General features: G+C 40.0%; 1 protein-coding gene across 3 annotated transcripts in view; it reads right to left on the bottom strand.

Moving 5' to 3' along the window:
- The window catches only part of ARHGAP24 (Rho GTPase activating protein 24), a 600,350-nt gene that overhangs the window by 211,520 nt on the left and 362,554 nt on the right, over nt 1–26,276 (bottom strand). For all 3 annotated transcript variants that reach the window (XM_018576195.1, XM_018576196.1, XM_018576194.1), the window contains exon 3: nt 22,045–22,132. In XM_018576195.1, coding sequence (XP_018431697.1) covers nt 22,045–22,132 — 88 coding nt within the window. The remainder of the gene's footprint in view (nt 1–22,044; nt 22,133–26,276) is intronic.

The following is a 26,276-nucleotide window of genomic DNA, read 5'->3' on the forward strand; positions in this document are numbered from 1 at the left end:
TCAAAAGCACCTCAATAAATTCAGAACAGCTTGAAACAAAACCTTGGTTGTCTGTGAATGCGTGTTATCTTACTGCAGTAATATTATACAAACTTATTTGGGAGCTACTAATCAACTCTTCTACACCTGTAAAGATACAATTCCACAACATACTCATAGGGAGTAAATACAGATTCGTGGGCATTGGGTATTTTAGTTTTCTTGATCTTGATGATTATTTAATACATCTAGCACCATATAATACCTGGTTTATATGGCATTTCCGAAGTTTCAATTTATGAGTTTAGAGAAACATTTGCATATGCAAATGAGTCAATCTGAAATAATCTTTTTGCATTTCAGTATGTTGTTCTTTCAAGGATCTCCTTTGCTTAGCAACTCTGGCTCTGGGCAAGTTTGCTGCTCAACAGTCAGTATGCAAATTAGATAGTTCGAAGTGCTTTTTTCCTGAACACTCTAATTAAGAAAACAAATACATTCTTCCTAATAAAACAGCATATTAATAATAATTTGGTGTACTTTTCGCTACTAGCTTTACAAAAAATGTAATGAAGCAAATAATATACAGGCTTTTGTTCATTTATTAGATTTAAAATACTTACGTCAGTAAGTTAGGGATGGTATCACTTTGAAGAGATAATAAAATAATATTACTTATTATTTTCAGCAGTACTTGGTTGTGCCATATTTCTCTAAATCTGTGTAAACAGCAGGTGTAATAAACAAACACCATCCAGTGCTGTACTGAAAAATAAAAATCTATTAGCCCTCTCAGTGGTTAAAAAAGGAGTGGCATGTGGGAACATTGCTGTTATTATTCCCCTTGCCAAGCTGCTGGAAGGTGCAAAGGCTAGACCAGGGGTAGCCAAACTCCGGCCCTCCAGCTTTGCTGAATCTACAAATCCCATGATGCATCTGTCTCTGGGTGTCATGCCTGTGCCTGTGGGAATCTTGCAATGCCTCAGGGGATTGGTAGTTTTACCACAGCTGGAGGGCCGGAGTTTGGTTACCCCTGGGCTAGACCCTGTAATTACTAGTGGCAAGATATAAAACAACAATTTTAAATCCCTCAATAAATTTGCCTTGGGTTAACCATGCTTAATTGATAGGTTAAAATGGAACTATGGGCAAATTCAAAATGTGTTTCTCCTGTTACATATTTTTATTATCATTTTATTATCCTTTACTTTTCCACTTTCCTCAACAGCGTGAGGTTGTCACTCCATGGACAGGGTGGATGGATATGTAGTGTTAAACAGACTTTAAAGCGGACCTTTACCACCATTTGCTAAAAATCACATCAGCATGCAAGCCCTGCATGCTGATTTCAATTATTCTTACATTCATAAGTTAAACAAACTCTTTTTCGATTTACTTACAAATAGAGTTCATCCACTTCCTGGTCCAGTTCTGGCACAAATGATGTACAGTATGTGCCAATGAGTTGCATCCTGGGAAGGTTTCATTAGCAGAGCATTGCTGGGAAATCTCATCTGTAATCTCATGAGATCTCAGGGAAAGGCATTTTCCTCCCCTGAGATGATGTGCATGGTCACATGTCCTACTCACATGTCTAGCCACATGTGCCAGAAATCCAGGAAGTAAAAGGAGAGCTAGTAACCTGCCCTTATTAAACATGACCACTGTCAGAAGACTAGGGAAAAAAAGAGAAATAAGGTATGCAAAGAATACAGGGCCGCCATAATCTAGAAGTATGTGTTTGTAGATTGCCATTACTAAACATTTCTAAAGGTGTGTTTGTTGTTGTTTTAAAGGTATGGTTAAAGTTCATTTTTAAGTAGAAGAAAACCAAATTAAAACCTGACTCCAGCTAAGATGTTTTAAGCAGTTACAGGGACTTTTGGAAGAGAATGATTAAATCAAGCCAACAAAAGCTGACCGCTGAAACTCCAACAGTGTTATATGGTCTACCCCGACCTCTGTAATTGTCACTTTTGCTGGACAGCTTGGTTTGCATGTAAATGGGAAGATAATATAAATAAAGGCATCTGAAAAATAAAAGAATTCATATTCTGAAGAATACCATAGTAGGCAATAACCCAATACAATTAGAAGAATATAATATTATTCACTATAGTGGGCCTTTTAGTTCACCCAAGAAAACTAAAAATTTAATTCCTGAAAGCCATTGGTTGTAGTACTCAAAATCCATATCTCCCCTCACTGTGATAGCTTTAACTATTGCTACAATCAACTACAATCTCAATACAAATTAGTAAATTAAACGTGAGATTGTAGTCCATGGGAGTGAGCTTGGAGCGGTGGCTACTTTACAATACACACAGGGACCATGACGAACAAAAGTAGCCACCCTCCAGAAGGAAGGACAGTGTCAGCACCAATTCAGAGATAATTTGAGGATCTACAGTCAAGTGATACACAAAAAGGGTACAGTATTGTTATTAATTAGGGTGCTTCAATGCATTTTTAAGATTTATCTCTTGAGTTTAATGTCACTTTAATTCTCCAGAAGAAAATATATTAAACTCCTGAGGCAACTAAAAAGAGTAGCTTAGATACAATAGAAAAGCCAAACACTGTATATCACAGCTATTGGGTGTGCTAGTCTCTCCACCAAAGCAGTAAATACCACTTAGGAATGGAAATTCCACCTAATGTACTTTTTAGACTTTCTTTATCACCCATTTCTAATCTTGCAAATTGTAACATTTTATGAAGGCAGACTTCTGTAGATATTGGAAAGAACATTATACAGTCGTGTGAAAAAGTTATATCATTTAGACATTTTTGAGGTGGTTATCTTTTTTATCTTCCACTCATCAATATAATATTCCTAATACTATGGATGCACAAATACAGTTTTTTCGGTATCGAGTACTGATACTTTTTTTTTGGTACTCACCAATACAGAATACCGATATCGGAAATCCCATTAGGGAAGCTGGGCGGCGTGTAATGACACACCAATCAGCTTCCTGTTTAGCCAGGAACCCGGGTGGCATGTAATCAATCACTACCCGGCTTCCCATTAGCTGGGAAGCTGTCTTCATGCTCCCTTGTCACCAGGTAACGAGGAAGCATGGACCTGGCTTTCTGGCCAATCAGGAAGTCGGGGGGCGGGTAATGACTCGCTGCCCGGCTTCCTGATTTGCCGGGAAGCTGTCTCCATGCTCCTTCATCACAAAGTGACTAGTATCTGTATCAGTGCATTCCCTACCTATTACACTTTAAATTCAAACAACACTCAGATGAACTTATGTACACAATGAGATTAATTCCTACTTACTGTATGAACTGTACTGTATTAACTGTCAACTATCTTGCTGAACAGAGTAAAGCAGTGTTCAATTTATATACCCAATCATGTAATGGGAAATGTACAAAAATTGGATTTTACTTTCTACGACTGGCTAAGAAAGCACACTACCATTTTAGAACACACCTATTTTTATATTACTGCATTGTAAATATAGTAAAAATTAGGAATCATTTTGTTGAGTCAACAGAGTAGTCATTTTTTTCCAATTTTACTTTTGAACTATTTCAGGTTATTCATTGGACATGAACTCCTTAAAATAAAGTTCACTACACATTGTACAGCTGACCCTGAAACGGTAAGTAAGGTAAACTCTCCTTCTTACCAAGACCACAATAAAACCTGACAGCAGTTTTAACCCCTCTGCAGTCTATATAAAACTAGATTAACATTTGGCTTTAAATTTACTTTAAAGTGTAGCTCCACTTTTTCAGTTATAGTTAGAAAACTCCACTATATATGTGTTATGTGTTCCTATTCACACAGCAAACCGATAAACAATTTTTAAAAATACCGTATATTTCTCACCATTGAGCTTTTTCTTTGGTGAAGGCCTTTGTGCAGATTACAGTCTACTTTGAACAGTTTGTCCCTCAACCTATCCATCTATTTCACTTTCAGACTGAGCTTCTTCTTCTCACCATACAATTCTTCTAAGTCTTTAAATCTTTGTTAGGACAGATGGTGTTCAAATCTAGTTTACAACCAATACTGAGATCTGCCAGCACAGTACAGACAGGGTTAATTATGTTAACCTGCCCAACCCCCATGCATTCCAGAGGAAAATTCAGTATATAGAACAACTTTTCCTTCAGAAAAGAGCATGTTTTGTGCAAGCAGCAATTAAAAAAAAGTTCTGCAATGTGAATGGGAACATGTAACCTCAGGGATAAGCCCTTAGCCGGTTGTGGGATGTGAATGTAAAGTTGGGCACCAGTCACTTTAACCTCCCTGGCGATATTCCCGAGTGTGGCTCGGGGTTAATTTTCAGTACCAAGAGCGGTAACCCCGAGCCACACTCGGGATTGCACAAAAGTGTCATTTACCTTGTCCCTACGAGCCCGCGGTGTCCTCTGCTGTACGCGGCCGGCCGATGCTGGCATCTGACTTTTACTTTTGTTTTTGGCGTCACAGCGGGAGGGGGGGATGGGGGTGGAGCCAGCGGGAAATTCAAAAGTGAAAAGATGCAATGTACACAGAATACACACAATACAATGTAATCTGCTATGATTACACTTATGTATCAAACTATTTCACTTCAATTTTGTCCCTAGAGCTTTGTCCAGTGCCCTGCCTGCACTTTTACTGTTCTTTCTGCCTGGAAACTTGAGAACGTCCATGGCATCCAAAAAGCGTCCCTTTAGGTCAAAAGCGGTTTTAGACCAGGTAGAAAACAGCGATAGTAAATTAGAATCACTTGCAGAATTGAGCGATAGCGATTCGTTGGGAAATTCGTCATCAGACACTGAAAGTGACAACAGCGATGATTCTGCGACCGAGCTCAGTGATGTGCGAACTTGGTACTCTATTGACTGTGGTACGGATCAGGCAGCGCCCCCAGAATTCTCATTTACTGGACCATTTATTTTATTGTTGTATTATAATTGTTTATAATTATTTATTATATTATAATTTATGATTTCGTGTTTCGAACTTTATCTTACCCGGGTTTTTCTACTGGACTCTTGTTTGGACAGATTTATGTGAGTTATTCCTAATATTTACTAAGAATTACAGGCCTACAATATAAAACAACAAATTGCCATGAAAAACAATGTACCGCTTTGGCATGCTAAAATCCTGCATAATCATACCGCCAGGGAGGTTAAAGTATATTTCCACTTTTGCAGTCAAAATTGAGAAAACTCTGCTATATGTTTGTTATGTGTTCATATTCACATAGCATACTGTATCTAACAATAATTTAAAAAATATATTTCTTACCTTTTAGATATCTCTATTTAGCAGGCCTTTGCAAGCTCCTCCCTCAATTTCAGTAACCGCAAACTCAGGACAGACTGAGCATCTCCTCATTAACATACTGTACAAAGGCTTCAGGGCTTTAACCTTTGTTAGGACAGACAGTCCTAGTCATATAATTTACAACTGATAATGAAATCTGCCAGCACAGTACAGGCAGGGTTAATTAGAGTAAACATAACCTCCGCAGCCTCCTTCAGCCCCCTCCCTAATATTGCATAGGAGTGAAGCTAGGTAGGATTTAAGCACTTAAAAATGTACACAGCATTTTTTTTAAAGTTATGCAATGTGAATGAGAACATGTAACACGTATAAAGTAGGTGTTCCAATTTGCCTGAAAAGTGGAAATACATTTAAAGCCACAGGATATACCTTACATCTCAACCAATAAAGTTAGGGTCTGGAACTCACTGCCACAGGCGGTGATTTCAGCAAATAATGTGGAATTGTTCAAGAAACTTTTGGACGATTTCTTAAGGGACCGTAATATACAGGGGTACGGGTACTCCTAGAATGAGATCCTAATAGGTTGGACTTGATGGACTAATGTCTTTATTCAACCTCAAATACTATGTAACCCTGATGGGCGTATCTTTTAATATAGTAATTGATAAATACATTGCCAGGTTTACAATTAGAAAAATGTTACAATTTCCGAATGCTCGAAATACTGCAGGTTTTATAAAGAGTTGTTATAGTTGCTTGGAATACATTCAAGCAGGTATTGTAGATAAAATTATGGTGTGCTTACAGGAACTGTAACATACCGTAATCTCTACTGGCTTGTGGCTACCAAAAATGTAATTAGTTGAAACTGGTTGTATAGTGGATGCTCTCAAGGCATCTTGCTTTGCTGGATTAATGAACAGATTCCCTTAGCTGTCATGAATTACCAGGACGGCATTCATCATGGTGACCTCAGCAATTAAGTGTCTCTTGGGAAACCTGGGTTAAGATAATTTTGACGTGATATAGCGTGCAGCAAGAAGGATTTGTCTAGGACCTGTCCTAAATAGTAACTCTAGATAAAGTATGGACTTCCTTACAGTGTATTTCTACTTTCACAGCCAATTTGGTATAAAACCTATTTTATATTTGTTAAATGTTCCCATTCATATAGCATAAGCAAAAAAATATTAAAAAATTGCTTCTTGTAGTTTAAATAGCTTTTACTTTGATTAGGGTTTTAAGGGTTCCAATTTCATTTTGCTTATCTTTCTTTGAAATATTAGGAGAGGCTGTGAGGGGTGAGGGATCTGAGCTGGCTTTTCCAATATATGTTAATGAAGCTTACCAGATATACAAAATCCTCAAATTTCAGTCCTAAGTGTTTCCATTAGGAAAACGCTGGAATCAACTATCTTGACAGCTGTAACAAAACATCTAAAAGGTAAGACATTTTTCCCAAAAGCTATTTTTCAGTATGCTGTATAAATAGGAACACATACACATATAGACATATAAACTAGGGCTGCGGAAATTAACGATTAATTGCTCGATTAATCGTTAATTTCTTTGATCGATTAAAATTCTTTTAATCGGTACTCACCTCTCCGCCGGCTTCCGGGTCTTCTGGGAGTTCTGTCGGAGATCCGGTGACATCATGGACATCGACCTCACCGGTGGTGTAGTGGTTAGCACTTCTGCCTTGCAGCACTGGGGGCCCCAGGCCCGGCCAGGTCACTAACTGCAAGGAGTTTGCATGTTCTCCCTGTGCTCGTGTGGGTTTCCTCTGGGTACTCTGGTTTCCTCCCACACTCCAAATACATGCTGATAGGTTAATTGGCTCCTCTCTAAGTTGGCCCTCTATGTATGCATGTTAGAAAGGGAGCTTAGATTGTAAGCTCCTTAAGGGTAGGGACTGATGTGAATGTGCAACCATGTAAAAGCACTGCGTAAATTGTTGGCGCTATATAAATAATAAAATAAATAGAGGGGTTTTCTCAAATTTGACTGCAAAGGTGGAAAGGCACTTTAAGATGCTGCAAGTAGTATAAATTCAAGATCCCACTCGGCTACCAAACTGAAAAGAAATATAGGACAAGGAGCTAAATAATATTATTCTGCTTTTTGCAAATGTCCTCCACATGTCTGCAGTAGTGACAGCGGAAGTCCTATATAAACAGAAAAATGACCTTTCTGATGAAAAATAATCACATAATAAGCATGAAAAAAGGATATAAAATGTTGTGTGTACTTGAAGCAGTGGTTATGTATTCTACTGATAAATTTTTCCCTATCAAATAAAATGATGGATTACCCTTTTACTTTGAAGAATTAATTTTATTGTTTACTGTTGTTCTAGTCTTTAATTGTCTTGAGAATATTTTGAAAGGTAGCATGAGATAATGTATAAACTCTTTTGCACAACATAAGACTACTGTTGTTATTAAATGGAATATGTAGTAGCTTTGTATATATTTTCAAATTCTCTTTATACTTAGATCTAATTATTTGTGGTCAGAAATAAAAACCTATAAAAAAATATTTTTTGAGTCTGTTATGAAATATTGCAAACTAAGGGGTCTATTCACTATGCTGCCGAGGGCAGCCGAGTGAATGACCGATCAGAAGTGAAGTGAGCTGAACACTGTTCGGCTATTAATATGCGATCGGCTCGACTGAGCCGCTCGGCCATGATCGGGAGCTGTACGGGCTATTGTGAATAGCCCGTACAGCACCCCCTCGGTTCTCCTGAACCGAAGGGGTCCTGGGGCCGAAGCTAGCCGAAGGATCGGCCGAAGCTACGGCCAGATCCCTCGGCAGCTTCGTGAATAGATCCCTAATAGTTTGTAATATTCTTATGAGCCACCAGGCTCCTTTTTACATTTTCCTGACTCTCCTGTTTGCTTCTTTGATGTAAATGCTGCTGTTTACAGAACTCAGTAGTTCAAGCTGAAATTTACATAGTGAATTAGTCAGAGCAACAACTTGTCGCACCTTGAAGGTTGTCATAATACAGTTGTGCCTGGGTTAACATGATGTCTAAAGCTGGGTATACACGGTTATATTTTCTTCGTTCTGCCCACAGGTTGAAAAGAAAATATAACAGACTCCTCCATCCACGCTTATGAGCATGGCTGGAGGAATCATCTGCTGTTTCCAATGTGTTCTAATAGCTGCTACTGGTGATGTCAGAGTACCCGAACAGAGCTTGCAGTTGATTCATTCGAGAATTTTCCAACCTGCTCCTTCAATCAGCTGATCAAGGCATGCCGGGCGGAAGGGTGCCGACAGGGACACCCACTGGGGAATTTCTGCCAGCTCATCAAGACCCGGCCACAATTTGCACCGTGTATAACCTACTTCAGAATGGTTCTGCCATATTCAAACAATTATTTGGGCATTTTTTAATGGAAGGTATCCTTTTTTTCAACCACTCACATTTTATACACTGTTTCCTATGTTAGCACTATAAAACAAAATATATGCTCTCTTGTTTGATTTGTGCCTAATATCTGTCACAATAAAAAGAAAACATTCCCGACTGAACATTTCGTTAATGTTTATTTCCACTTATGGCATTTAAAGGGCATTTTTGACAGAACAGTATTTATGAATTGATATTTTCTAATTTTGCCTGGAAGAATGTGAAAGCATTACTTGTTGAGTATAAGCCTTCAATATTTGATATTTGGTTTGATGATATTCAAATAACACGTGCATTACAATGAACTCAAAATTATGCAATGTGTCAAACATTAAACAAGCATTTCAACCTATTTATTATACATACATAGGGGGAACTACTGAAGGGGGGGGACTACTGAATACTGAAGGGAAACTAAAATGAATTTTTAATAATGTTAATAATGCATGTTATTGCTGCAATTTTTATCTGAATGACATTTTTGAGATGACGTTCTTATTTTTATTTCCTCTTAGATATTTTTGTTATTGTATTTCATGCATTGATTATATATTCTCCCTCTAGTGGTCATCTGGGTATCAGGACTGCTGAGATAAGTTCACCTATAGAGAGTCTGCTGTTTTCCATCAAGTCAGACCTAACCTATAAACTTACATGGAAGTGAGGATCAGTAACATGCAGATATTAAATATTTACCATCTGTACAAAGAAACAATGCTTTTTTTGTAAACTTAAGTATACATTAAGAATAATTACATTTAAGTCAGCATTAGATAGATCTAAAAAATCTGAATGACTAAAGGTAATATTTCATTTACATTTGTGTGCACACAATTTACAAAAACAAGCTGTATTAGCATTATAAAGATTTGTACACACAAATTTACTTTACTTATTTTACATACTATTGTTTGCTGTCACAATCTATGTTTATCATTGTTAATGTGCCGATACACCTTACGATTATCGTACGATAATCGTATGCGATCGACTTTTCGTACGACAATCGTAACGTGTGAATAGAGTGCCCGGCCCATAGTACTGTACAATCGTACGACTTTTGACGGTCAAGCATGTTTGAAAACTTTGGTCGATCGTACGATGTTTGCATGGTTGGTGGCGTTTCTGTCCGTCAAAAGTCATACGATTAACACTGCGCATGCGCAAACGAAAATAATTGCGGTCAATTACCGCAAGTCGTCCAGGTGGTTTTTTTTAACTACCGCTGATCGAACCTTTCGATAATCTGGGCAGGATGGGGCCGTCGTACGAAAATCGTACGACTGTTCGATCAGCGGACGAAAAGTTTCGTCCGATAATCGTAAGGTGTATGGGCACCTTTAGAGAGTTGTTTATAAAGTGGGTCTTACAGTAACATTACTGCATTAATATATTTCAGCCATGTCAAAAAAAAAAGGCAAGTGTCATTTTTTAAAGAAGCCACACCATTTATTATTAAAAAGAAGGCCCCTTCAGTGACTTTGTCTAGGCTGATTATGTTATTAGTCTGCTACAGGCAGGATATAGCATTTCCTTAGTCCCCCTACCCCCCAGTGTTTAGATAGCAACATTGTAACTTTGTAACAAGTTGATCTATGTCGGACATTTGTGAACACAGCTAAAAACTGGGTACGCACCAGGTTTTATATGATTTAGTCATCTTGGAGCTAACATCTCAGTTTAAGGAGCGGGTGCCAACCATGATAGTGATAATGAACAATGATAACCACGTTGGTGGGTTAGGAATCCACCGTAATTACTTATTGCTTACCAGGCATGCACTTGACATTAAATCTGATGGGCCTGTTTTAAAAAGAAATGCATCTAAAAATTAACAGTCAGACACTAAACTGTAATAGGACCTAGTGAGCATGCAGTGCCTTTATATTATAGTCAGATGCCTTACTGGACTACAAGCAGGGAAAATCACTCTTTTGTAATATTATTAAGCCACTAAATGAACAATTACTGCACTCTCAGAGAGAACTCTAAAGCCAGGTTCATTTCAGACATGTTAATCAAGCCTGGAAAATGACTGCACACAGCTAGAGCACAGCTTACAGCAAAGTGTAAGTCAGCTCCCAAAGAGCAGTGTCTTATGAAATGGAATGCTAATATATTCCAGAGCCTATTTGCTGCAGTTCCGCATAAATCTAGCACATTCATTAAAAACTGCTAGTTGGGCCACTAAAACATCTCAAAATTCTGAATATTTAGAACTTCAGGAAGGGGAAGATTTACCCATAAAAGAGACAATAAACTGACAAGAAGATATACAACTGAATATGACTGTAGCTGGTTTCTATTTTATTCCAAACAGACGTTTTTATGTGTTATTCAGTTTGTTCATTTTAAAACTGATATTTATATCAGAAGCTGTGCTTGTTATAAAACGATTGCCATGAAGAATGATAAAACGATTTATACTAAATAATAAAACACATGTCATGAAGGCTTTATAAAAACAACAGAAGTCAAATGTTTCTAAGCCTGTTATTGCAGAAGTAGTTCATTCTGCTTTCACTTCATGAAATATACTTGTGGTTATAATGAGCCTAATAGACCACACATTCACATTCCATGCTGAGCACCACCAAGTGTCTGCGTGTTGGTTCTTTTTCCTTGTGCAGTGCTCCAGAGACCTGAAATATCAGGAATACAAAGAGCAGCCAGTTTCTGCAGTAAGTGAGCCACCCTTCCTTCTTATGTACTTTACTATTAGTTAATGAGTCTTCCTAACACAGTGGCCCACCCTTTCACTGTATGTACTTTAATATTAGATAATGAGGCTGCCTATCACAGTGGCCAACCCTTCCACCTTATGTACTTTGCTATTAGTTAATGGGGCTACCCATCACTGTGATGGGCCATGTACTATTTGCATACCACAGTACCCAGGATTCAAGGGTTTTATGGCGCTTCACTGGAAGGTAGAACTGACATGCATGCACCTGGCAGGCTCAATAACAAATATTCATATTAGTCTTAGAAAATGTCTTACAGAGTCAGAAGAATTGGGCATCATAGATGTATCCTTGCTTAGAGATGAAGATGTGATGAGACAGATTTCCAATAGGCATTTTTTTCTTTCATCCAAAACAAAATAAAAAGTAAACCCATATCACATTATTATTGAAGGCTGGTTATCTGCATCTGTGTGAAAATCCATATGGCCATTGTGTGGTTTTTGAGGTTCAATCGTGCCCAGGATTGCACCTCCTACCACACTATTCCATCAAACTTTTTTGCTGTAGTCTCTTCCACCCTAGGCAGGAGGCATGTGCAGTACAAATTACACCAATTTCACAGTTTTTACAGATATATCTTTTTTGGACACTATAATAACGTTGATGTTGTCCAGTATTCAAATGTTAAGGTGTCTCTCCAGGCAAAAAAAAATCAAAACTGAATGCTAGTTTCAAATAAAATATTCTTACATATATGATCATTTGTGATGACAAAGCAATTACTTGGTGATCCTGCCACTTCCCTGCTAATGAGATTATTTCTGCTCCCTGCCTAACACTGGTTAGCCACTACTGAAAACACTGATCCCTCTAGCGTTGTCAGAACCCAGACGTAGTGGCGCTTCATGTAGCACATTCTCTGACAATGCTCTATGACATACAGATTTTGTTCCAACATCACTAAGTGCATGGACAATTACAACTCCTCCCCTTTTCCTTGCTTTCTGTCTTGACATCAGTGATAGGAGAAAGCTTTGTCTGCAGCTCGCTTAGCACAGGACAAGAATTGATGAGTAGAGGGCACGTGACTACAATTACAAGCATTAAAAACGGTACTCATATGAAGATTTATATTAATTAAACATTAACTTGTGTAAAGGCAATGCTGGAGGTAACATTTGGAAACAGTTTTGAATGTTGCTTTTCCTTCTACTTTAACACTAATTTTATAACCTTCCTATAATTGAGTATACAGGGAAAAACAAAAATGTACCTATCCTGGAAGAGGAGAAAATGCTGTTCCAGGTTTTTTTACAGTAATGGTCGCATGATCAAAAGCCTAAGCCTTTGGTTCTGGGGTGGGCAGCTTTAGCCCTCCAGCTGTTCTGCCATGAGGCATTCCAAGACTGACAGTTACAGGCATGACGCCCAGAGTCGCAAGCATGTTGGGATTTGTAGTTAAAGCACAGCTGGAGGGCCAAAGTCCCCCCCCCCCCCGCCCTTCCTAGCTTGGATACAGGATTCCCACTGGCTGAAGGGAGGGTGAGTCAATCTCATCTCTGATAACAAGACCAATGCCTAGACTTTTGGGTATGTGAGCTGCACTGGGAGAAACATGGATCATCATTTTTTCCAGGAAAAGTAAATGTTTTATCCATTCTGTAAATCCTTATTTGTTCATCCCTGCAAGAACCTTAGCATGGCTTAAAGCTGAAATTCAGAAAACATTAAAAACTACTCTTGCAGTGTGGCTCCACCCCACACTTCCAGTGTTAGCTGCTCATTTTTGTCCTGGGTACTGTTAAAAAGCAGCTTTACTTACCTAACCCCTTGCTTCCCCAGCAGAAGATGCTCTTCCCTTCTCTTTGACATTCCAGGTTGTGGGCGGCCCCTCTGCGTCCTCACAATGCAGGACTGCTGAGTGCGACCAATGGACAGACCATGGAAAGGAAAAAGTTTTTGGGAACTGGTTGCAGATGGAGGAAAGCCTGCAGGAAGGAGGGTTCGGTCAAGTAAAACTGCATTTGAAAGTACCCTAGAAAAAAACGAGCAGTTAACCTTTGCCCTTTACGTTGTATGCTTTTAAACATACCTTTATTGATGTATTAATAATTAAAGAGGTGTATTAATGTATGCCCTATATATCTGCCTAAAGTTAAGCTTTAACACTTGGGTATAGAGCCACCTTAAATCACTCCCTATTTTACAAGATTTGATTTTTCCACAACTCGGTTTATATACTGGAAACCATAACTGTGTCTACGGTCAGAACACTTAGCACAGTTTACATAGAATACATGCAGCATTTACTAAAACAAAAGTAACTTGCCTTCTGATTTTAGATATTTCTTTAATTATGCTCTGTAAATTAGGCTTCCAGAGGTTTTTGTTTGCAATTATTATTTAGAAACCTATGTGTATTATATTCCCCACAAATAATTCTGCAGCTTGAGAACAGTTTGGAATTTCCTTGGAGTTGTATTTCAGAGGATCATTTTAATTAAAAACGCATCTCATTGCCATTTCAAGGCTCAAGATTTACTGAATCTCTCCTACTTACATTCTCTAAATTATTTGCATGCATTATGAATTGGGGAGAAAAGTTTATAGCTGCCCACAAATGCGTGAAACAAGAACACTGACTGTCTAATATTCTGTTTTCATGTTTAAGCATTCAGTGACCCAAGTGAAACTAATTTTTCACCCAAACATACGCAAGAGAAAAAAAATGCATGCTTGCATTTAAAGTCAGACAGGATGCCATAGCCAAAATTGTTTAACAACAAAACAAAAAATAGTTCCCAACTATCCCCCATTTGCAAAGACTGTATTGAGACTAATTACCTCTGTACCTTCTTACACCTTGTTTCTAAACTTTGTTGGACTGATTTATTCACCTCTATAAACTATTTAACTACCAAAAATATTACACTGCACCTAACCATTCATTCAAACTTTGCATTTTCACATTTGTTATTTTGAAATGGCAGTACAAGGAAAAGAATTGGTGGAAAAAGCACTGTGTATAACACATTTTGTCTTACATATTAATTCTTCATGATTTACATGACTGGGACGTGTCCTTTGCTTACATGCTTTACACTAAAAGGTATCTCCTTTTCCTGTTTCAGAACGTTGGGAGGTATGTAAGTAGTGTAGCCACCTTTCCTTAAGTGGGGTGACTCCTTAAATTTAGTTCTGCTGGACTGTAGCCAGTCTAATCCAATATGATAGTTCTGTGCTCATTTGTTTTTGCCTGCTGCTGGGGTGTGACCCTCGCAATAGATCAGAACATCCAATAATGCTGAATATGAATATGTGTGTCACCCTGGCCAATCACTAGGAGTTTACTGCCAGTGATGCATGCTGGGGAAGACCCTACCTGCGGGGAGGGTGCATGTTGTGCTGTGCAATCTGGCCTGGCCTGCAGCCTAGGGAAAGGCCTGCAGGTGGTGAAGGATGTAGACCCAGTGTCGTGACGCACAGCTGTCCTGCTAGTGAAGGGTGAAGATGTTCCTAGGAAGGAGCACCAGGGAGGAACTACGACTGGAGAATGTAACTGAGAAACTGGAATTTGGCTTGGACCTTACAGGGAGTCTAGTGTCTCACCCAGAGAGCTTTGTGCTATGTCTGCTAACCACCTAAAGTTCTTTTTTTAAGAAGCAGGATCAGGTCAGTTTTCCTGGGTATACTCTATTTTTTAATCAATCCGGCATAGAGGGTGATCGTCGGGACTGCTGCTACTCGCGGCCCTCCGCCATCTTAGATAGGCTCCACCTCCCTCGCCCTCACCACCTAAAGTTCTGTCGCACACAGTGTCATACTCTGCTCTCTGCAATGTGAAGCTGGGAGGTGGTCTCTGAGTCTCGAGTCTGTACTGTGTAAGGTGTCTATAGCCTTTTACTCTCTCTCCCATGTGAAGGTTAAGGCCTACAGACTCTCCCATGTAAGCTAGAGGAATGCTTTGAAAACACCTTAAAGTGTATTTCCACTTTTGGAATCAAATTGGGATAAAACCTGAGTTTACTTTTACTGACGTTGAGAGATGAGCTTGTAAATGGCTGCTAAATAGAGGTATGTAAAAGGTAAAAAATATATATTTTTTAAATTATTGTTAGATATGCTGTGTGAATAGGAACACATAACAAACATATAGAGGGATTTTTTCAAAGTGGAAATACACCTAAAGTGACTGGCGCCGCACTTTATATTCACATCCCACAACCACCTAAGGACTTACCCCTGAGGTGGAATATCAGCACACCCCTGCCTCTGGGGCCCACTCACGTGCCTTTGGGGGTCAGGGGGGTGCTATACCAGCATTCCTTTTTATTAAGTCAGTGGAGTGATTAAGTATATTTCCCTTTGCCAAGTAAACGTGTTCACTTTCAGCACTAGATTTATGTGCAAAGGAATGTAAAAATAGAAAAGGCATTAACAGGGTTCAGCTGGACTGTAAGAAAAAAAACACATACTTTCAAGGACAGTGAGGTGCACACAATTCCACTCACTGAACTTCTTGAGCCAAATCTGCTAAAAAAAATATTATTTGCAGGAGTTGTCTGTAACCAGGATAGTTAAATTTATTTCATTAGTGTTCTATGAGTTAAATTTTTCCCCCCAAATTGGTGTATCCGATTGTTATTTCTGAATTCTCTGATTTTAAAGAACTCTTGGCAAATAAAATCTTAACCCTTGCGCAGAGCTATGCCAGCACTGCAAGGGCTAAGTTCTCATTTTGCCTAGGGAGCTAAAATAACAGAGATATACTCATCCAAACCACGGTCCATGCTGGCTCCTAGACCAATCTCTTCAATCTCTATACTCCTCCTTTCTGCTGGTCTAAGGTCCTGTGAGTCATCACGTTCTTACTGTGTATTGGACATAAGGACGCCAATGGACATACCATCGTTGGACTGGAGGAGGAGACAGGCCGAAGGGATTGTTCTAGGAGCCAGCTGAAATCGAGGTTTGGGTGAGTATATCTCAGTTATTTTGGCTCCCTAGGCAAAACAAGCACTTAACTCTTGCAGTGCGGGGATAGCTCTGCTGAAAGATTTAAGATTTTATTTGCCCGGAGTTCTTCTTTAAATACCCCCAAACTCTTCTAAGTAATTTATCTGACTTCTTAAACTGTTTTTCTGGTTTGATCAATAAGTGCAATATAACGAATGCCACGGTTGACGTGTTAATATGATTTGGAAAATAAACTATTTTCCCAAAGGTTTTAAAACATTAGGTGATAACAATGACTTCTCAGACCCAGATGATGATCAATATTCAATTAAATGGCTGCCTACAGCTTTTTTATGCTGTACAAATCACTTCTAATTTTATTGTTATTATAGCATTATTTTCAGGCTTAAGTAGAAAATGATAACAATCGCGGGATTCATTCATACAATCTCTTAAAATAGGAACAAGTGTTGCGCGCATCAGTTCCAAGCAGCCATTTTGTTCCACATTTGCATGCAGACCATCTGTCCAGCAAAAGTGACAGTTACAGGTGTTAGGACAAACTATAGCACTGCCAGCGTGTTTTCATTGGTCAACTTTTTCATATGATTTCCACAAAAAAATAAACCCTCCTGCTGTACTTGTTTGAAAAACATTAGCGAGAGTTGGGTTTTTGCTTGTCTCTTACTTAAGCGTTTCTTTGATGTAACAGGGCATCTAAGGACAGCCTGTTAGCCCCGCCCACTCGTGCAAGCCGTACGGGAAACTGTCAACATTTTTAAACAGGCAACGATGCCTGTGCACATACAAGTGATCCGTTTGCTTGTATGAGGTGCCAGTCGGTGCACTGCCCCCCTCTGCAGCTCTGGCTCAGAGCTCTGCTGTGCCTGGGACAGGCCGGAACTGGCACGGTGGCTCTGTAACATGGCATCAGAGGGAGATCAGCACACAATTTCCCTGATCTCCTCTCCGGCTTCAGAAGCTGAAGAGAAGCTGATGAAGCGGATTTCTGCTTCATCAGCTTCTTTGGGGTCACTACCTGACATTAGGGGTCTTGAAGACCCCTTTTGTCTCCATAAAGAGGACCTGCCACATCCTCTTTGCTATCACATAGGGGGATTCTTATCCCCCTATGTGATAACAATAAAGTTAAGTGAAAAAAAGTTAAGAAAAATTAAAGTTGCGAAAACAAAATTAAAGTCACACATAAAAAAGAATTAAAAAAAGATACAAACAATGTTAAAGTCCCCAGCACATACACGCATACAAACATGTGCTGGGTACGCATACATGCGAAAAAGACGATTGCGCCCATTGCGGCGCACATGTTACATATTACCCCGAACGTCAGAGCGCAAACAATAATTCTAGGGCCATTATTCACTGATAACACTAAACCAATGAGTGGTAAAAGCTTTTAAAGCATCGCCTATGTGGGTAATGTGGGTAATAATAAATAAATGTGGGTAATAATAAATGTATTATAACATAATGTTAAAAAAAAGTAATTTTTTTTATTTTCTGTAATTTTTCCTTCATATAGTAAAAAATAAAAACCCCAGTGGTGATTAAATACCACCAAGCTCTATCTGTCCCCAAAAAATTGTATAAAATGTATTTCAGGACAGCGTTGCATGACGGAATAAACTTCAGTCAAAGTACTGCAGTGCTGCATATTGATAAATGGTCTGGCCAGGAAGGGGGTGAAACACCTGATCTTTAAATTGTTAAAATCTATCTAAAGGTGCCCATACACCTGCCGATTATCGTACGATAAATCCTGCGATCGTACAACGGCGGGCAGTGGCGTAACAATCGCCATAGCGACCCAGGCGGCCGCTATGGGGCCCGGGCACAGGGGGGTCGCTTTGGCATGTGGGGGTGCTGGCTGTCACAGACACAGCTCAGCAGAGGCCACGGCGCATTTCCCCTCATAGCCTCTGCGGAGCTGTGCCAGTAACAGCCAGCCGCTGCGGCAGATAAGGGCGGTGTTCGGAATGGAGGAGGTAGGGCCCGCCTCCTCTTACATCACTGGCCAGCGACCTAAGAGCCGGTGGGGACAGTGATATAAGAGAAGGTGGGGCCCGTCGAACAGGAGTCGTTGATCCAGGTAGACGGAACAGGAGTCGGGGCCCGGGGACGGAACAGGAGTCGGGGCCCAGGGACGGAACAGGAGTCGGGGCCCGGCGACCACAGAGGTCGCTGACAGGTAAGAGATCTCAGACCCTGCAGAGCCCACTATAGAGAGTGTATGGTGGGCTCTGCAGGGTCACTCTCCACTGGGGCTCTGCAAGTGGCATGACTAGCAATCACGGGGCCCCATACAAAATTTTCCTATGGGGCCCTGTGATTTCTAGTTAAGCCCCTGTCGGCGGGTTTGTGGCCTACTCTTAAGATAATTGCCGCACGGGCCAGTGTGCGCAAGCACACACTGCCCGTTCAGCATTACAGTCATCGGAAGCCCGCCCCTCAGCGGGGCGTGCTTGCGATGATCGCAAGTATGATCTGCCTGTCCAAGATGGGCAGATCGTACGTTTTTTTAATTACCTTACAAACATTGCAAGACAAAAGTCTTGCAATGGTTGTAAGGTGTATGGCCAGCTTAAGTCTACCCTGTCCACAGGGTGACAAAGACGTTCTGTGATTTCACTGCAGAATGAACGGTGTTGTCGCCTTGTTAAAGTAAGTGGAAATAAAGATCTACTGTTAGAATCAACAGGTTATAGTCGTTATACAATGTTATAGGGGGTACTCAGAAAAGCAAAACCTATTGTGCTAATGCTAGTGAAAGGCCCATCATATATGTCATATGTTGTTTTGCCCTTAATTATACTTAAAAAAAATAATAAAATAGATACAAAGTTAACCCTTGCAGTGGGGCTACTCCCGCATTCCATGGTGGTCTAACCCTGTTGATCATGTCTAATGCAGTCCATTCACTTGCATTAGAAGTGAGGACAGCAAAGGACTTACCACAGCTGGAGTTGAGGGGGAGAGAGGTGAGTACTCATCGCCACAGTACTGAGTATCCGTCGAGTATATCTTTTGAATTCCAGCCCCTAGACCAAAGTGAGCAATCCTTGCAGTGCGGGGGTAACTCCACTGTAAGGGTTAATTTTGTTAGAAGCTGTATATCCTCTTTAACTAAATCAAACTCACAGTAGTATTCCAGCTGTCATTTTGGTTGTTAAAATTAAATGTAAGCATATGATTGGTTATTATGGTTCACGTTTCCTTTTCTTTGTTTTTATAAAATATGATTATCCCCTTCATTTGTTTCATTATATATATATATATATACACATTCATGACATATATAAAAGCACACTGAAGCCACCCAGTTTGAAATCAGTTATAATCAATACTACTTTTGAAATCCTCTTAAGCATGCCTTTTACAATTAAATTACACTTAACGCTGAACGTAAAAAATACAATTAAGGTAATTTGCCCAGTGTAGTCAGCAACACTGTGATCAATACTGTGTTGTCTCTCTTGAAAGTAAAGCTATAATTCTTCACCTGAAAACAGCATCTTACTAGCAGTGCATATAAATAAATAAGTAAACATTGTAACCATGGAAGTCTCTGTACAAAATCATTGGGTAAATATAGTTATTACTATATCCTCGTATATTGTAGAAGGAATAAATAGGTCTGCAGCATTTGCAAAGTAGCAATCTGCAATTCATGAAATCTTTTTCTACTGTTGATCCAGGTAGCTGCAATCAGTGTTGATCACTCATGCATTGAATACCAAAAACAACGTATATACTGCCTTGTGACAGTGTAATGCATCTATTCATACAGTATGAAGAGATTTAGCTAATGCCAAATATAATTTTTCTCCTGTAGTATATTACAGTAAAGCCAGAAGGCAATCTAGGCAAAATAAAGCTCCACAGAAATGGCAATGTAGCATCATTTTAACTGCAAATATTGAGATAGTACTACATTCAAAACTAAAAACTAAACTATGTGCAAACTTTTGTTTAGCCTTTAAAAAGAACTCCGTGCAGAAGAAAACGCACTACAAGGGTTAAGATCTTGTTTTCATCTAGGGTCTAAAATGATAGAAATACTCATCCGAACCACTGACCGGGCTGGCTGCTAGACCGTTTCCTGCAGCCAAACTCCCCCTTCCCTCTGGCGGTCTAAGAACCCATGAGTCATCACGTCCAATACACTGTGTTGATCACTGATCCCTCTGTTTTTTAGTGAACCTGGAAGTACTCAGCTCTGAGCACTTCCAGGTTCACAACTGTCAGGTCCTGGCTGGCTGTGGCTTGGTAAACAGAAGATCCGGAACTCTCTATCCCTAATATGCTTGCGATCAGTGCAGAAGATGCATTCACTTCAAAAAGTCCCTTAGTGTCTGCATAAAGAGAATCTGTCACCTGCACAATATTTTTACATAGGTAGCATTTCATCCCACTTATAATAGTAATCAAGTTAAGTAAAACATTTGGGAATACAGTGGCCTTGGTTCTCCTGTAACAGCATTGTGCAAGAAAAGCAATATAAAGTACATTGGCACAACAGGTAGTGTTCATTGCAATTTCAAGGCTGTGACAGACATGGGACAATGTGTATTGTTCATATTATGTCTACAAAATAGATGTGGCATAGAAATAATTTACACTAGGATTTTGCACATCACATATTCAGGGCTGAGTAATGCACATGAATTATTATTATTATTTTGATTTTGTTACTATACTGCCATAATTTAAAAGTGTGCGACTTGCCCATGAGGGCAAAATTACAGTTTCACCTTAATAGCAGCCCCACCAGCAGCTTATATTCATCCTACCCTCGCCTACTAGTATGTTCAGCCGGAAACAAAGAAAATGAGCCCTTTGTGTCATGACTTGGAGCTTACACAGGGCAGAGTTGTCTGCACCCCCAATATGACAAGGCTGAGCGCTTGAGTACCGAATCACCAAACACCAGTGCTGTCACACTGGAGGAAGGGGAGTGAGTAACATTGGATATACATGAACTACTGGGTATTTCAATATGCATTACTGGTGGGGTTGCCAATAAAGTGAACATTTTGCTTTACCTTGAAGACCGGCTCCTGGAGCTCAAAATAAAACAAATATTGTTTTTCCTTCTTTGGTAACCACACATTTTTACCAGACTGCAAACCCCACACTGGCAACACTTAAAGTGGATGTAACAAAAATATTTACACCATATATGAATCAACATAGTACTTGTCAGCAGTCCCAAATCACATTAGTACTATGAGTAAAACCTTTTTCTTATCATGAATGCAAATCTTTTGAGGTCACTCATGCTATCTGAAGACTAAACAGCTTAGATCACATGGGGTCTAGCTACCAGGAATATTGTGGGAGTTTCATGTCATTAGAGAGAGACTATGGGGAGTATAATGTACCCTGTCCAGTCTTAAAGCAAGATAACAGGATCCACGCGTATCAATATTGTGCAGCACTAGGGAGCAGTAAACCAAGCCTGCAAATGTAATGAGTAAATATGGCTGCTCCCATGTGCACATAATTACAAACTGTACATAGAAACAAAGCTTTTTTACTTAAACACTCATAAATAACTATTAACATAAAGATTATCTCATTCAGATGTAATGTATATCAAGCAAACACTATATAGAATACATTTGCCCTACAGGACAATACATGGCAGTGAGCAGGCATTAGGGAAAATATGTTGATATAAACACAAAAAATTATTCAAAGCACATATGTGTATAACTGAAGTGAAATCTTACCTGGAACTACTTCGAATAAGAATTTCCCTGGACTGTCTTCATTGCATGGATGCTCCACCACTCTGTTTCCAGGCAAAAAGATGGTTCCCTGGAAAAATGTAAAGATTCTGTTAAGATTTATCCACACTGTCCAAAAAATGAAAATGTTGATTTGGTTTTGGGTTAATCACCCTTAGGTTAATGCCAGCATGGTGTTAAAAAAGCTCTGTGGAACTGTACAGTCATATTGATAGACATTTTGATTTCCACTGTGACCGGTCCATGGAGACAGTCAGCCATGGCTACCAGAGAATATTCTGCTGTGTATTGTATTGTAGTGTTACTCACTAAGTAAGCAGAATATATCTGGGGACTGCATGGGCCTCAGACTCTTACCTGCCCTGACAAACTAGTAGTTGTGTGTCCAACAGCAGGTGCCCTAGGGATCATGTCTTAATCCTTTCGATAAGCTGCTGCTGGCTATTCAGGGACACAACCACCAAATTATGCCACACCAACCCTAATAAAGTACAGTTAGCTTATGTTTGCAGACAACTAAAAATGGTAGCCCTCCACCAACTGAAACATAAACAGTACCTTGAAACTGTATGTTATGACAGGTTAGATTTCCTGACACATGAGGCTGTACCATCTATAGAACAGAGTTGAAACAATGTGTAGGTCACTTACTTTGTAATCGATTTGTTATGCTTTAGTACAGTAATATGAACTGTGAACTACACTATATTGCCAAAAGTATTGGGACACCACTCCAAATCATTGGATTCAGGTGTTCCGTGAAATTTCCTTGCTACTAAATATTCCACGGTCAACTGTTAGTGGTATTATAACAAAGTGGAAGCAACTGGGAACAACAGCAGCTCAGCCACGAAGTAGTAGGCCACGTAAAATGACAGAGCGGGGTCAGCGCGTGCTGAAGCACACAGTGCGCACAAGTCACCAACTGTCTGCAGAGTCAATAGCTACAGACCTCCAAACTTCGTGTGGCCTTCAGATTGGCACAACAACAGTGCATAGAGAGCTTCATGGAATGGGTTTCCATGGCCGAACAGCTCCATCGAAGCCTTACAACACCAAGTGCAATGCAAAGCATCAGATGCAGTGGTATAAAGCATGCCGCCACTGGACTCTAGAGAAGTGGAGACGTGTTCTCTGGAGTGATGAATCACGATTCTCTGTCTGGCAATCCGATGGATGTGTCTGGGTTTAGCAGTTGCCAGGAGAACGGTACTTGCCTGACTGCATTGTGCCAAGTGTAAAGTTTGGTGGAGGGGGGATTATGGTGTGAGGTTTTTATAAGGGGTTGGGCTTGGCCCCTTAGTTTCAGTGAAGGGAACTCTTAAAGTATCAGCATACCAAGACATTTTGGACAATTTCATGCTCCCAACTTTATGGGAACAGTTTGGCAATGGCCCCTACCTGTTCTAACATGACTGCACACCAGTGCACAAAGCAAGGTCCATAAAGACATGGATAAGCGAATTTGGAGTGGACAAACTTAAATGGCCTGCACAGAGTCCTGACCTCAACCCGATAGATCACCTTTGGGATGAATTAGAGTGGAGACTGCGAGCCAGGCCTTCTCCAACATGAGTACCTGACAAATGTGCTTCTGGAAGAATGGTCAAACATTCCCATAGACACACTCCTAAACCTTGTAGACAGCCTTCCCAGAAGAGTTGAAGCTGTTATAGTGGAAAAGAGTGGGCCAATATTGCCCCCTACCGACTAAGACTGGGAAGCCATTAAAGGTCATGTGCGTGTAAAGGCAGGAGTCCCAATACTTTTGGTAATATAGTGTATCTAAAGTTGTCTTCTTTCATTATTGCAATGCAAACGGATGCCTACAAAAGACAGACAGAATTTCCAGTTTATCTGCCTCAACCATTTATATAAGTAGGGGCATGCATTTCGGGTAAGTGGATTATGGGTTGGCTTGGGTATCCTGTCACTGAAAACGTTAATAAAACCAACCAAATTATGCATTTTATGCAATATGCAATATGTTTATTACATATTCACACCCATTATCACACCCAATAAAACATATACATCAATGTATACCCATTAAAATCCCAAGCCAAGAAATGAGAGGGCCATAGATCACCTAACAAGGACTGAACAGACAGCAAAAACACTTACAGAGGGTTTAACCTTTCCTTCTTTGTTATTGTCTCTCTCTTTCCAATGGAGAGATTTCCCATTCTCTTCCTCTGACCCCTGTCACCATGACAGGAATGGGGTCCCAGTCAGTCATACTAACAAGTACTATACATACTTTTGACTGAGACCCCAGCTAAAGCCCACTCCAAAAAAAACTAAAAATGATTTGGCTGCAGTTGGGAATTACGTCATTCTCATTCTTCCCTACTGTTTAACTGAAAGTGAGTCCTCACCCTTACTTTCTTTAGTAACTGTAGCCCCCCACCCGCACCCCCTGTCCACCATAGTACAAGTCTGGAATTAATTAAAAAACACTGCAGCATTTCTCAGAAGAGAAATGGGTTCCATTTTAACATTTTGTTACATTTTAAATGTCATGCTGTGGCATTGGTCAAGTGGTATTAACCAAAAGGATGTATTGGTGTTGTAACAGAGTTGCTAATTGGCCAGTTCTGCTTCAGTATTAGTTCCCTCACCATTCATTGTTGGAGATTATATGACCAAATGCTGCAGCACTGGCAATGATACCATCCACTGGATGAAGCCCGAAGCACACTTTTCCACAGGAAAGGTATTTTACATCCTCTTTTATAAGTTTAATGGAGCAGGCCTGTCAGTGTAACTAGGAGCTGATAGGCATATAGATCACTTTAATATGTAATATAGCCTATAGTGTTACTAATGAATTTAAGCATAGAACCCTGTTAACAGGAAAGTAGAATAAAACTGGCTATAACATTTTATTAAATTACACATGCTTCACATGCCAAAGCCTTAGCCCAACTGAGGATTAAAGCACATGTCATCAGATGAATGAAAATATAGCAGCCCCTTCCATATGGACAGCTTGTATGTTTTCTAACTCCAAGACAGAAATCACAGCATGATGCATTTTTTCCAGCAGACACAGAAGAGTGTGTAATGCTGATCCCACATGGGGCCAGCTGTGAATTTTATCAAACAGTGATCATATGCAGCTATAGCCCAGGTTCACATCTCAAGGGTGGTTCCCAGGCCCTGCCAAAACAGCTTGGGATTTGGAGCTCTTCCCAGAAATGCATATAAATGCAGCAAATTTACCATATAAGTGGTTAATTTACCTATGCTGCTGGTAGGAAACTGAAAAAAACATGCTGCTTTAGAGGACAGGTAACAGCTTAAAACACAATTACCTATAAAACAATACATATACCGTATATATTGCATATATTTATTTATACTTTTTTATATATTAAAGCCCAGTTGAAGTCACAGAAGCAGATATGCAGTCAGACAGACATTGCTTTATCGATCTTCATTTCATAGTCTTCTTCACTTTCCTGTTACAGCAGTTGTGTAGGGCAGTGGTCCCCAACCCCCGGGCCGCGGACTGGTACCTGGCCGCGGACCGGTACCGGTCCGTGGATCAAATGGTACCGGGCCGCCCAAGGAACATTAAATTATTTCCATTTTATTTACTGTGGTGTATTTCTCTCAGGTTTGTCCGACTTTACAGGACGAGAGGTTAACCGGGAGCTGAGAGACGTCACCTAAAGCCGCACCAATACCGCGCATGCGCAAAATATCGCATGCGGCGATAAAAAGGTTGGGGAGCACTGGTGTAGGGTATGCAAATATAACTGTGCAGTCCAAAAGTCGCCAGCATTAAGGTGACCATACACTTTACAACCATCACAAGACATTAGTCTTGCGATGGTTGTAAAGTAATTTAAAAAACGTATGATCTGCCCATCTTGGACAGGCAGATCGTACTTGCGATCATCGCAAGCCCGCCCCGCTGAGGGGCGGGCTTCCGATGACCGCAATGCTGAACGGGCATGTCCCATCCCCCTTCCTGCAATAAAGGTTTGTGTGAGGACACTGGAAATGAAGGGTTTGGCTGCTACTCAACTATGCTGATTCCAATGTGTCTCAATGATAATGAACATCAAGAAGACATGAATATTAGCTGTTTTGACCCAGACCTTCTCATATAAGTCTGATTTGTGGTAAGTGGTTTGAAATGTCAGCAATAAAACTCTACAGCACATTGCTCAGGGGACAGTACAGGGCAGGTGCACACAGGATAA

The sequence above is a fragment of the Nanorana parkeri genome, unplaced genomic scaffold (assembly GCF_000935625.1).
Source record: "Nanorana parkeri isolate BGI_ZX_2015 unplaced genomic scaffold, ASM93562v1 scaffold59, whole genome shotgun sequence".
NCBI lineage: Eukaryota > Metazoa > Chordata > Amphibia > Anura > Dicroglossidae > Nanorana > Nanorana parkeri.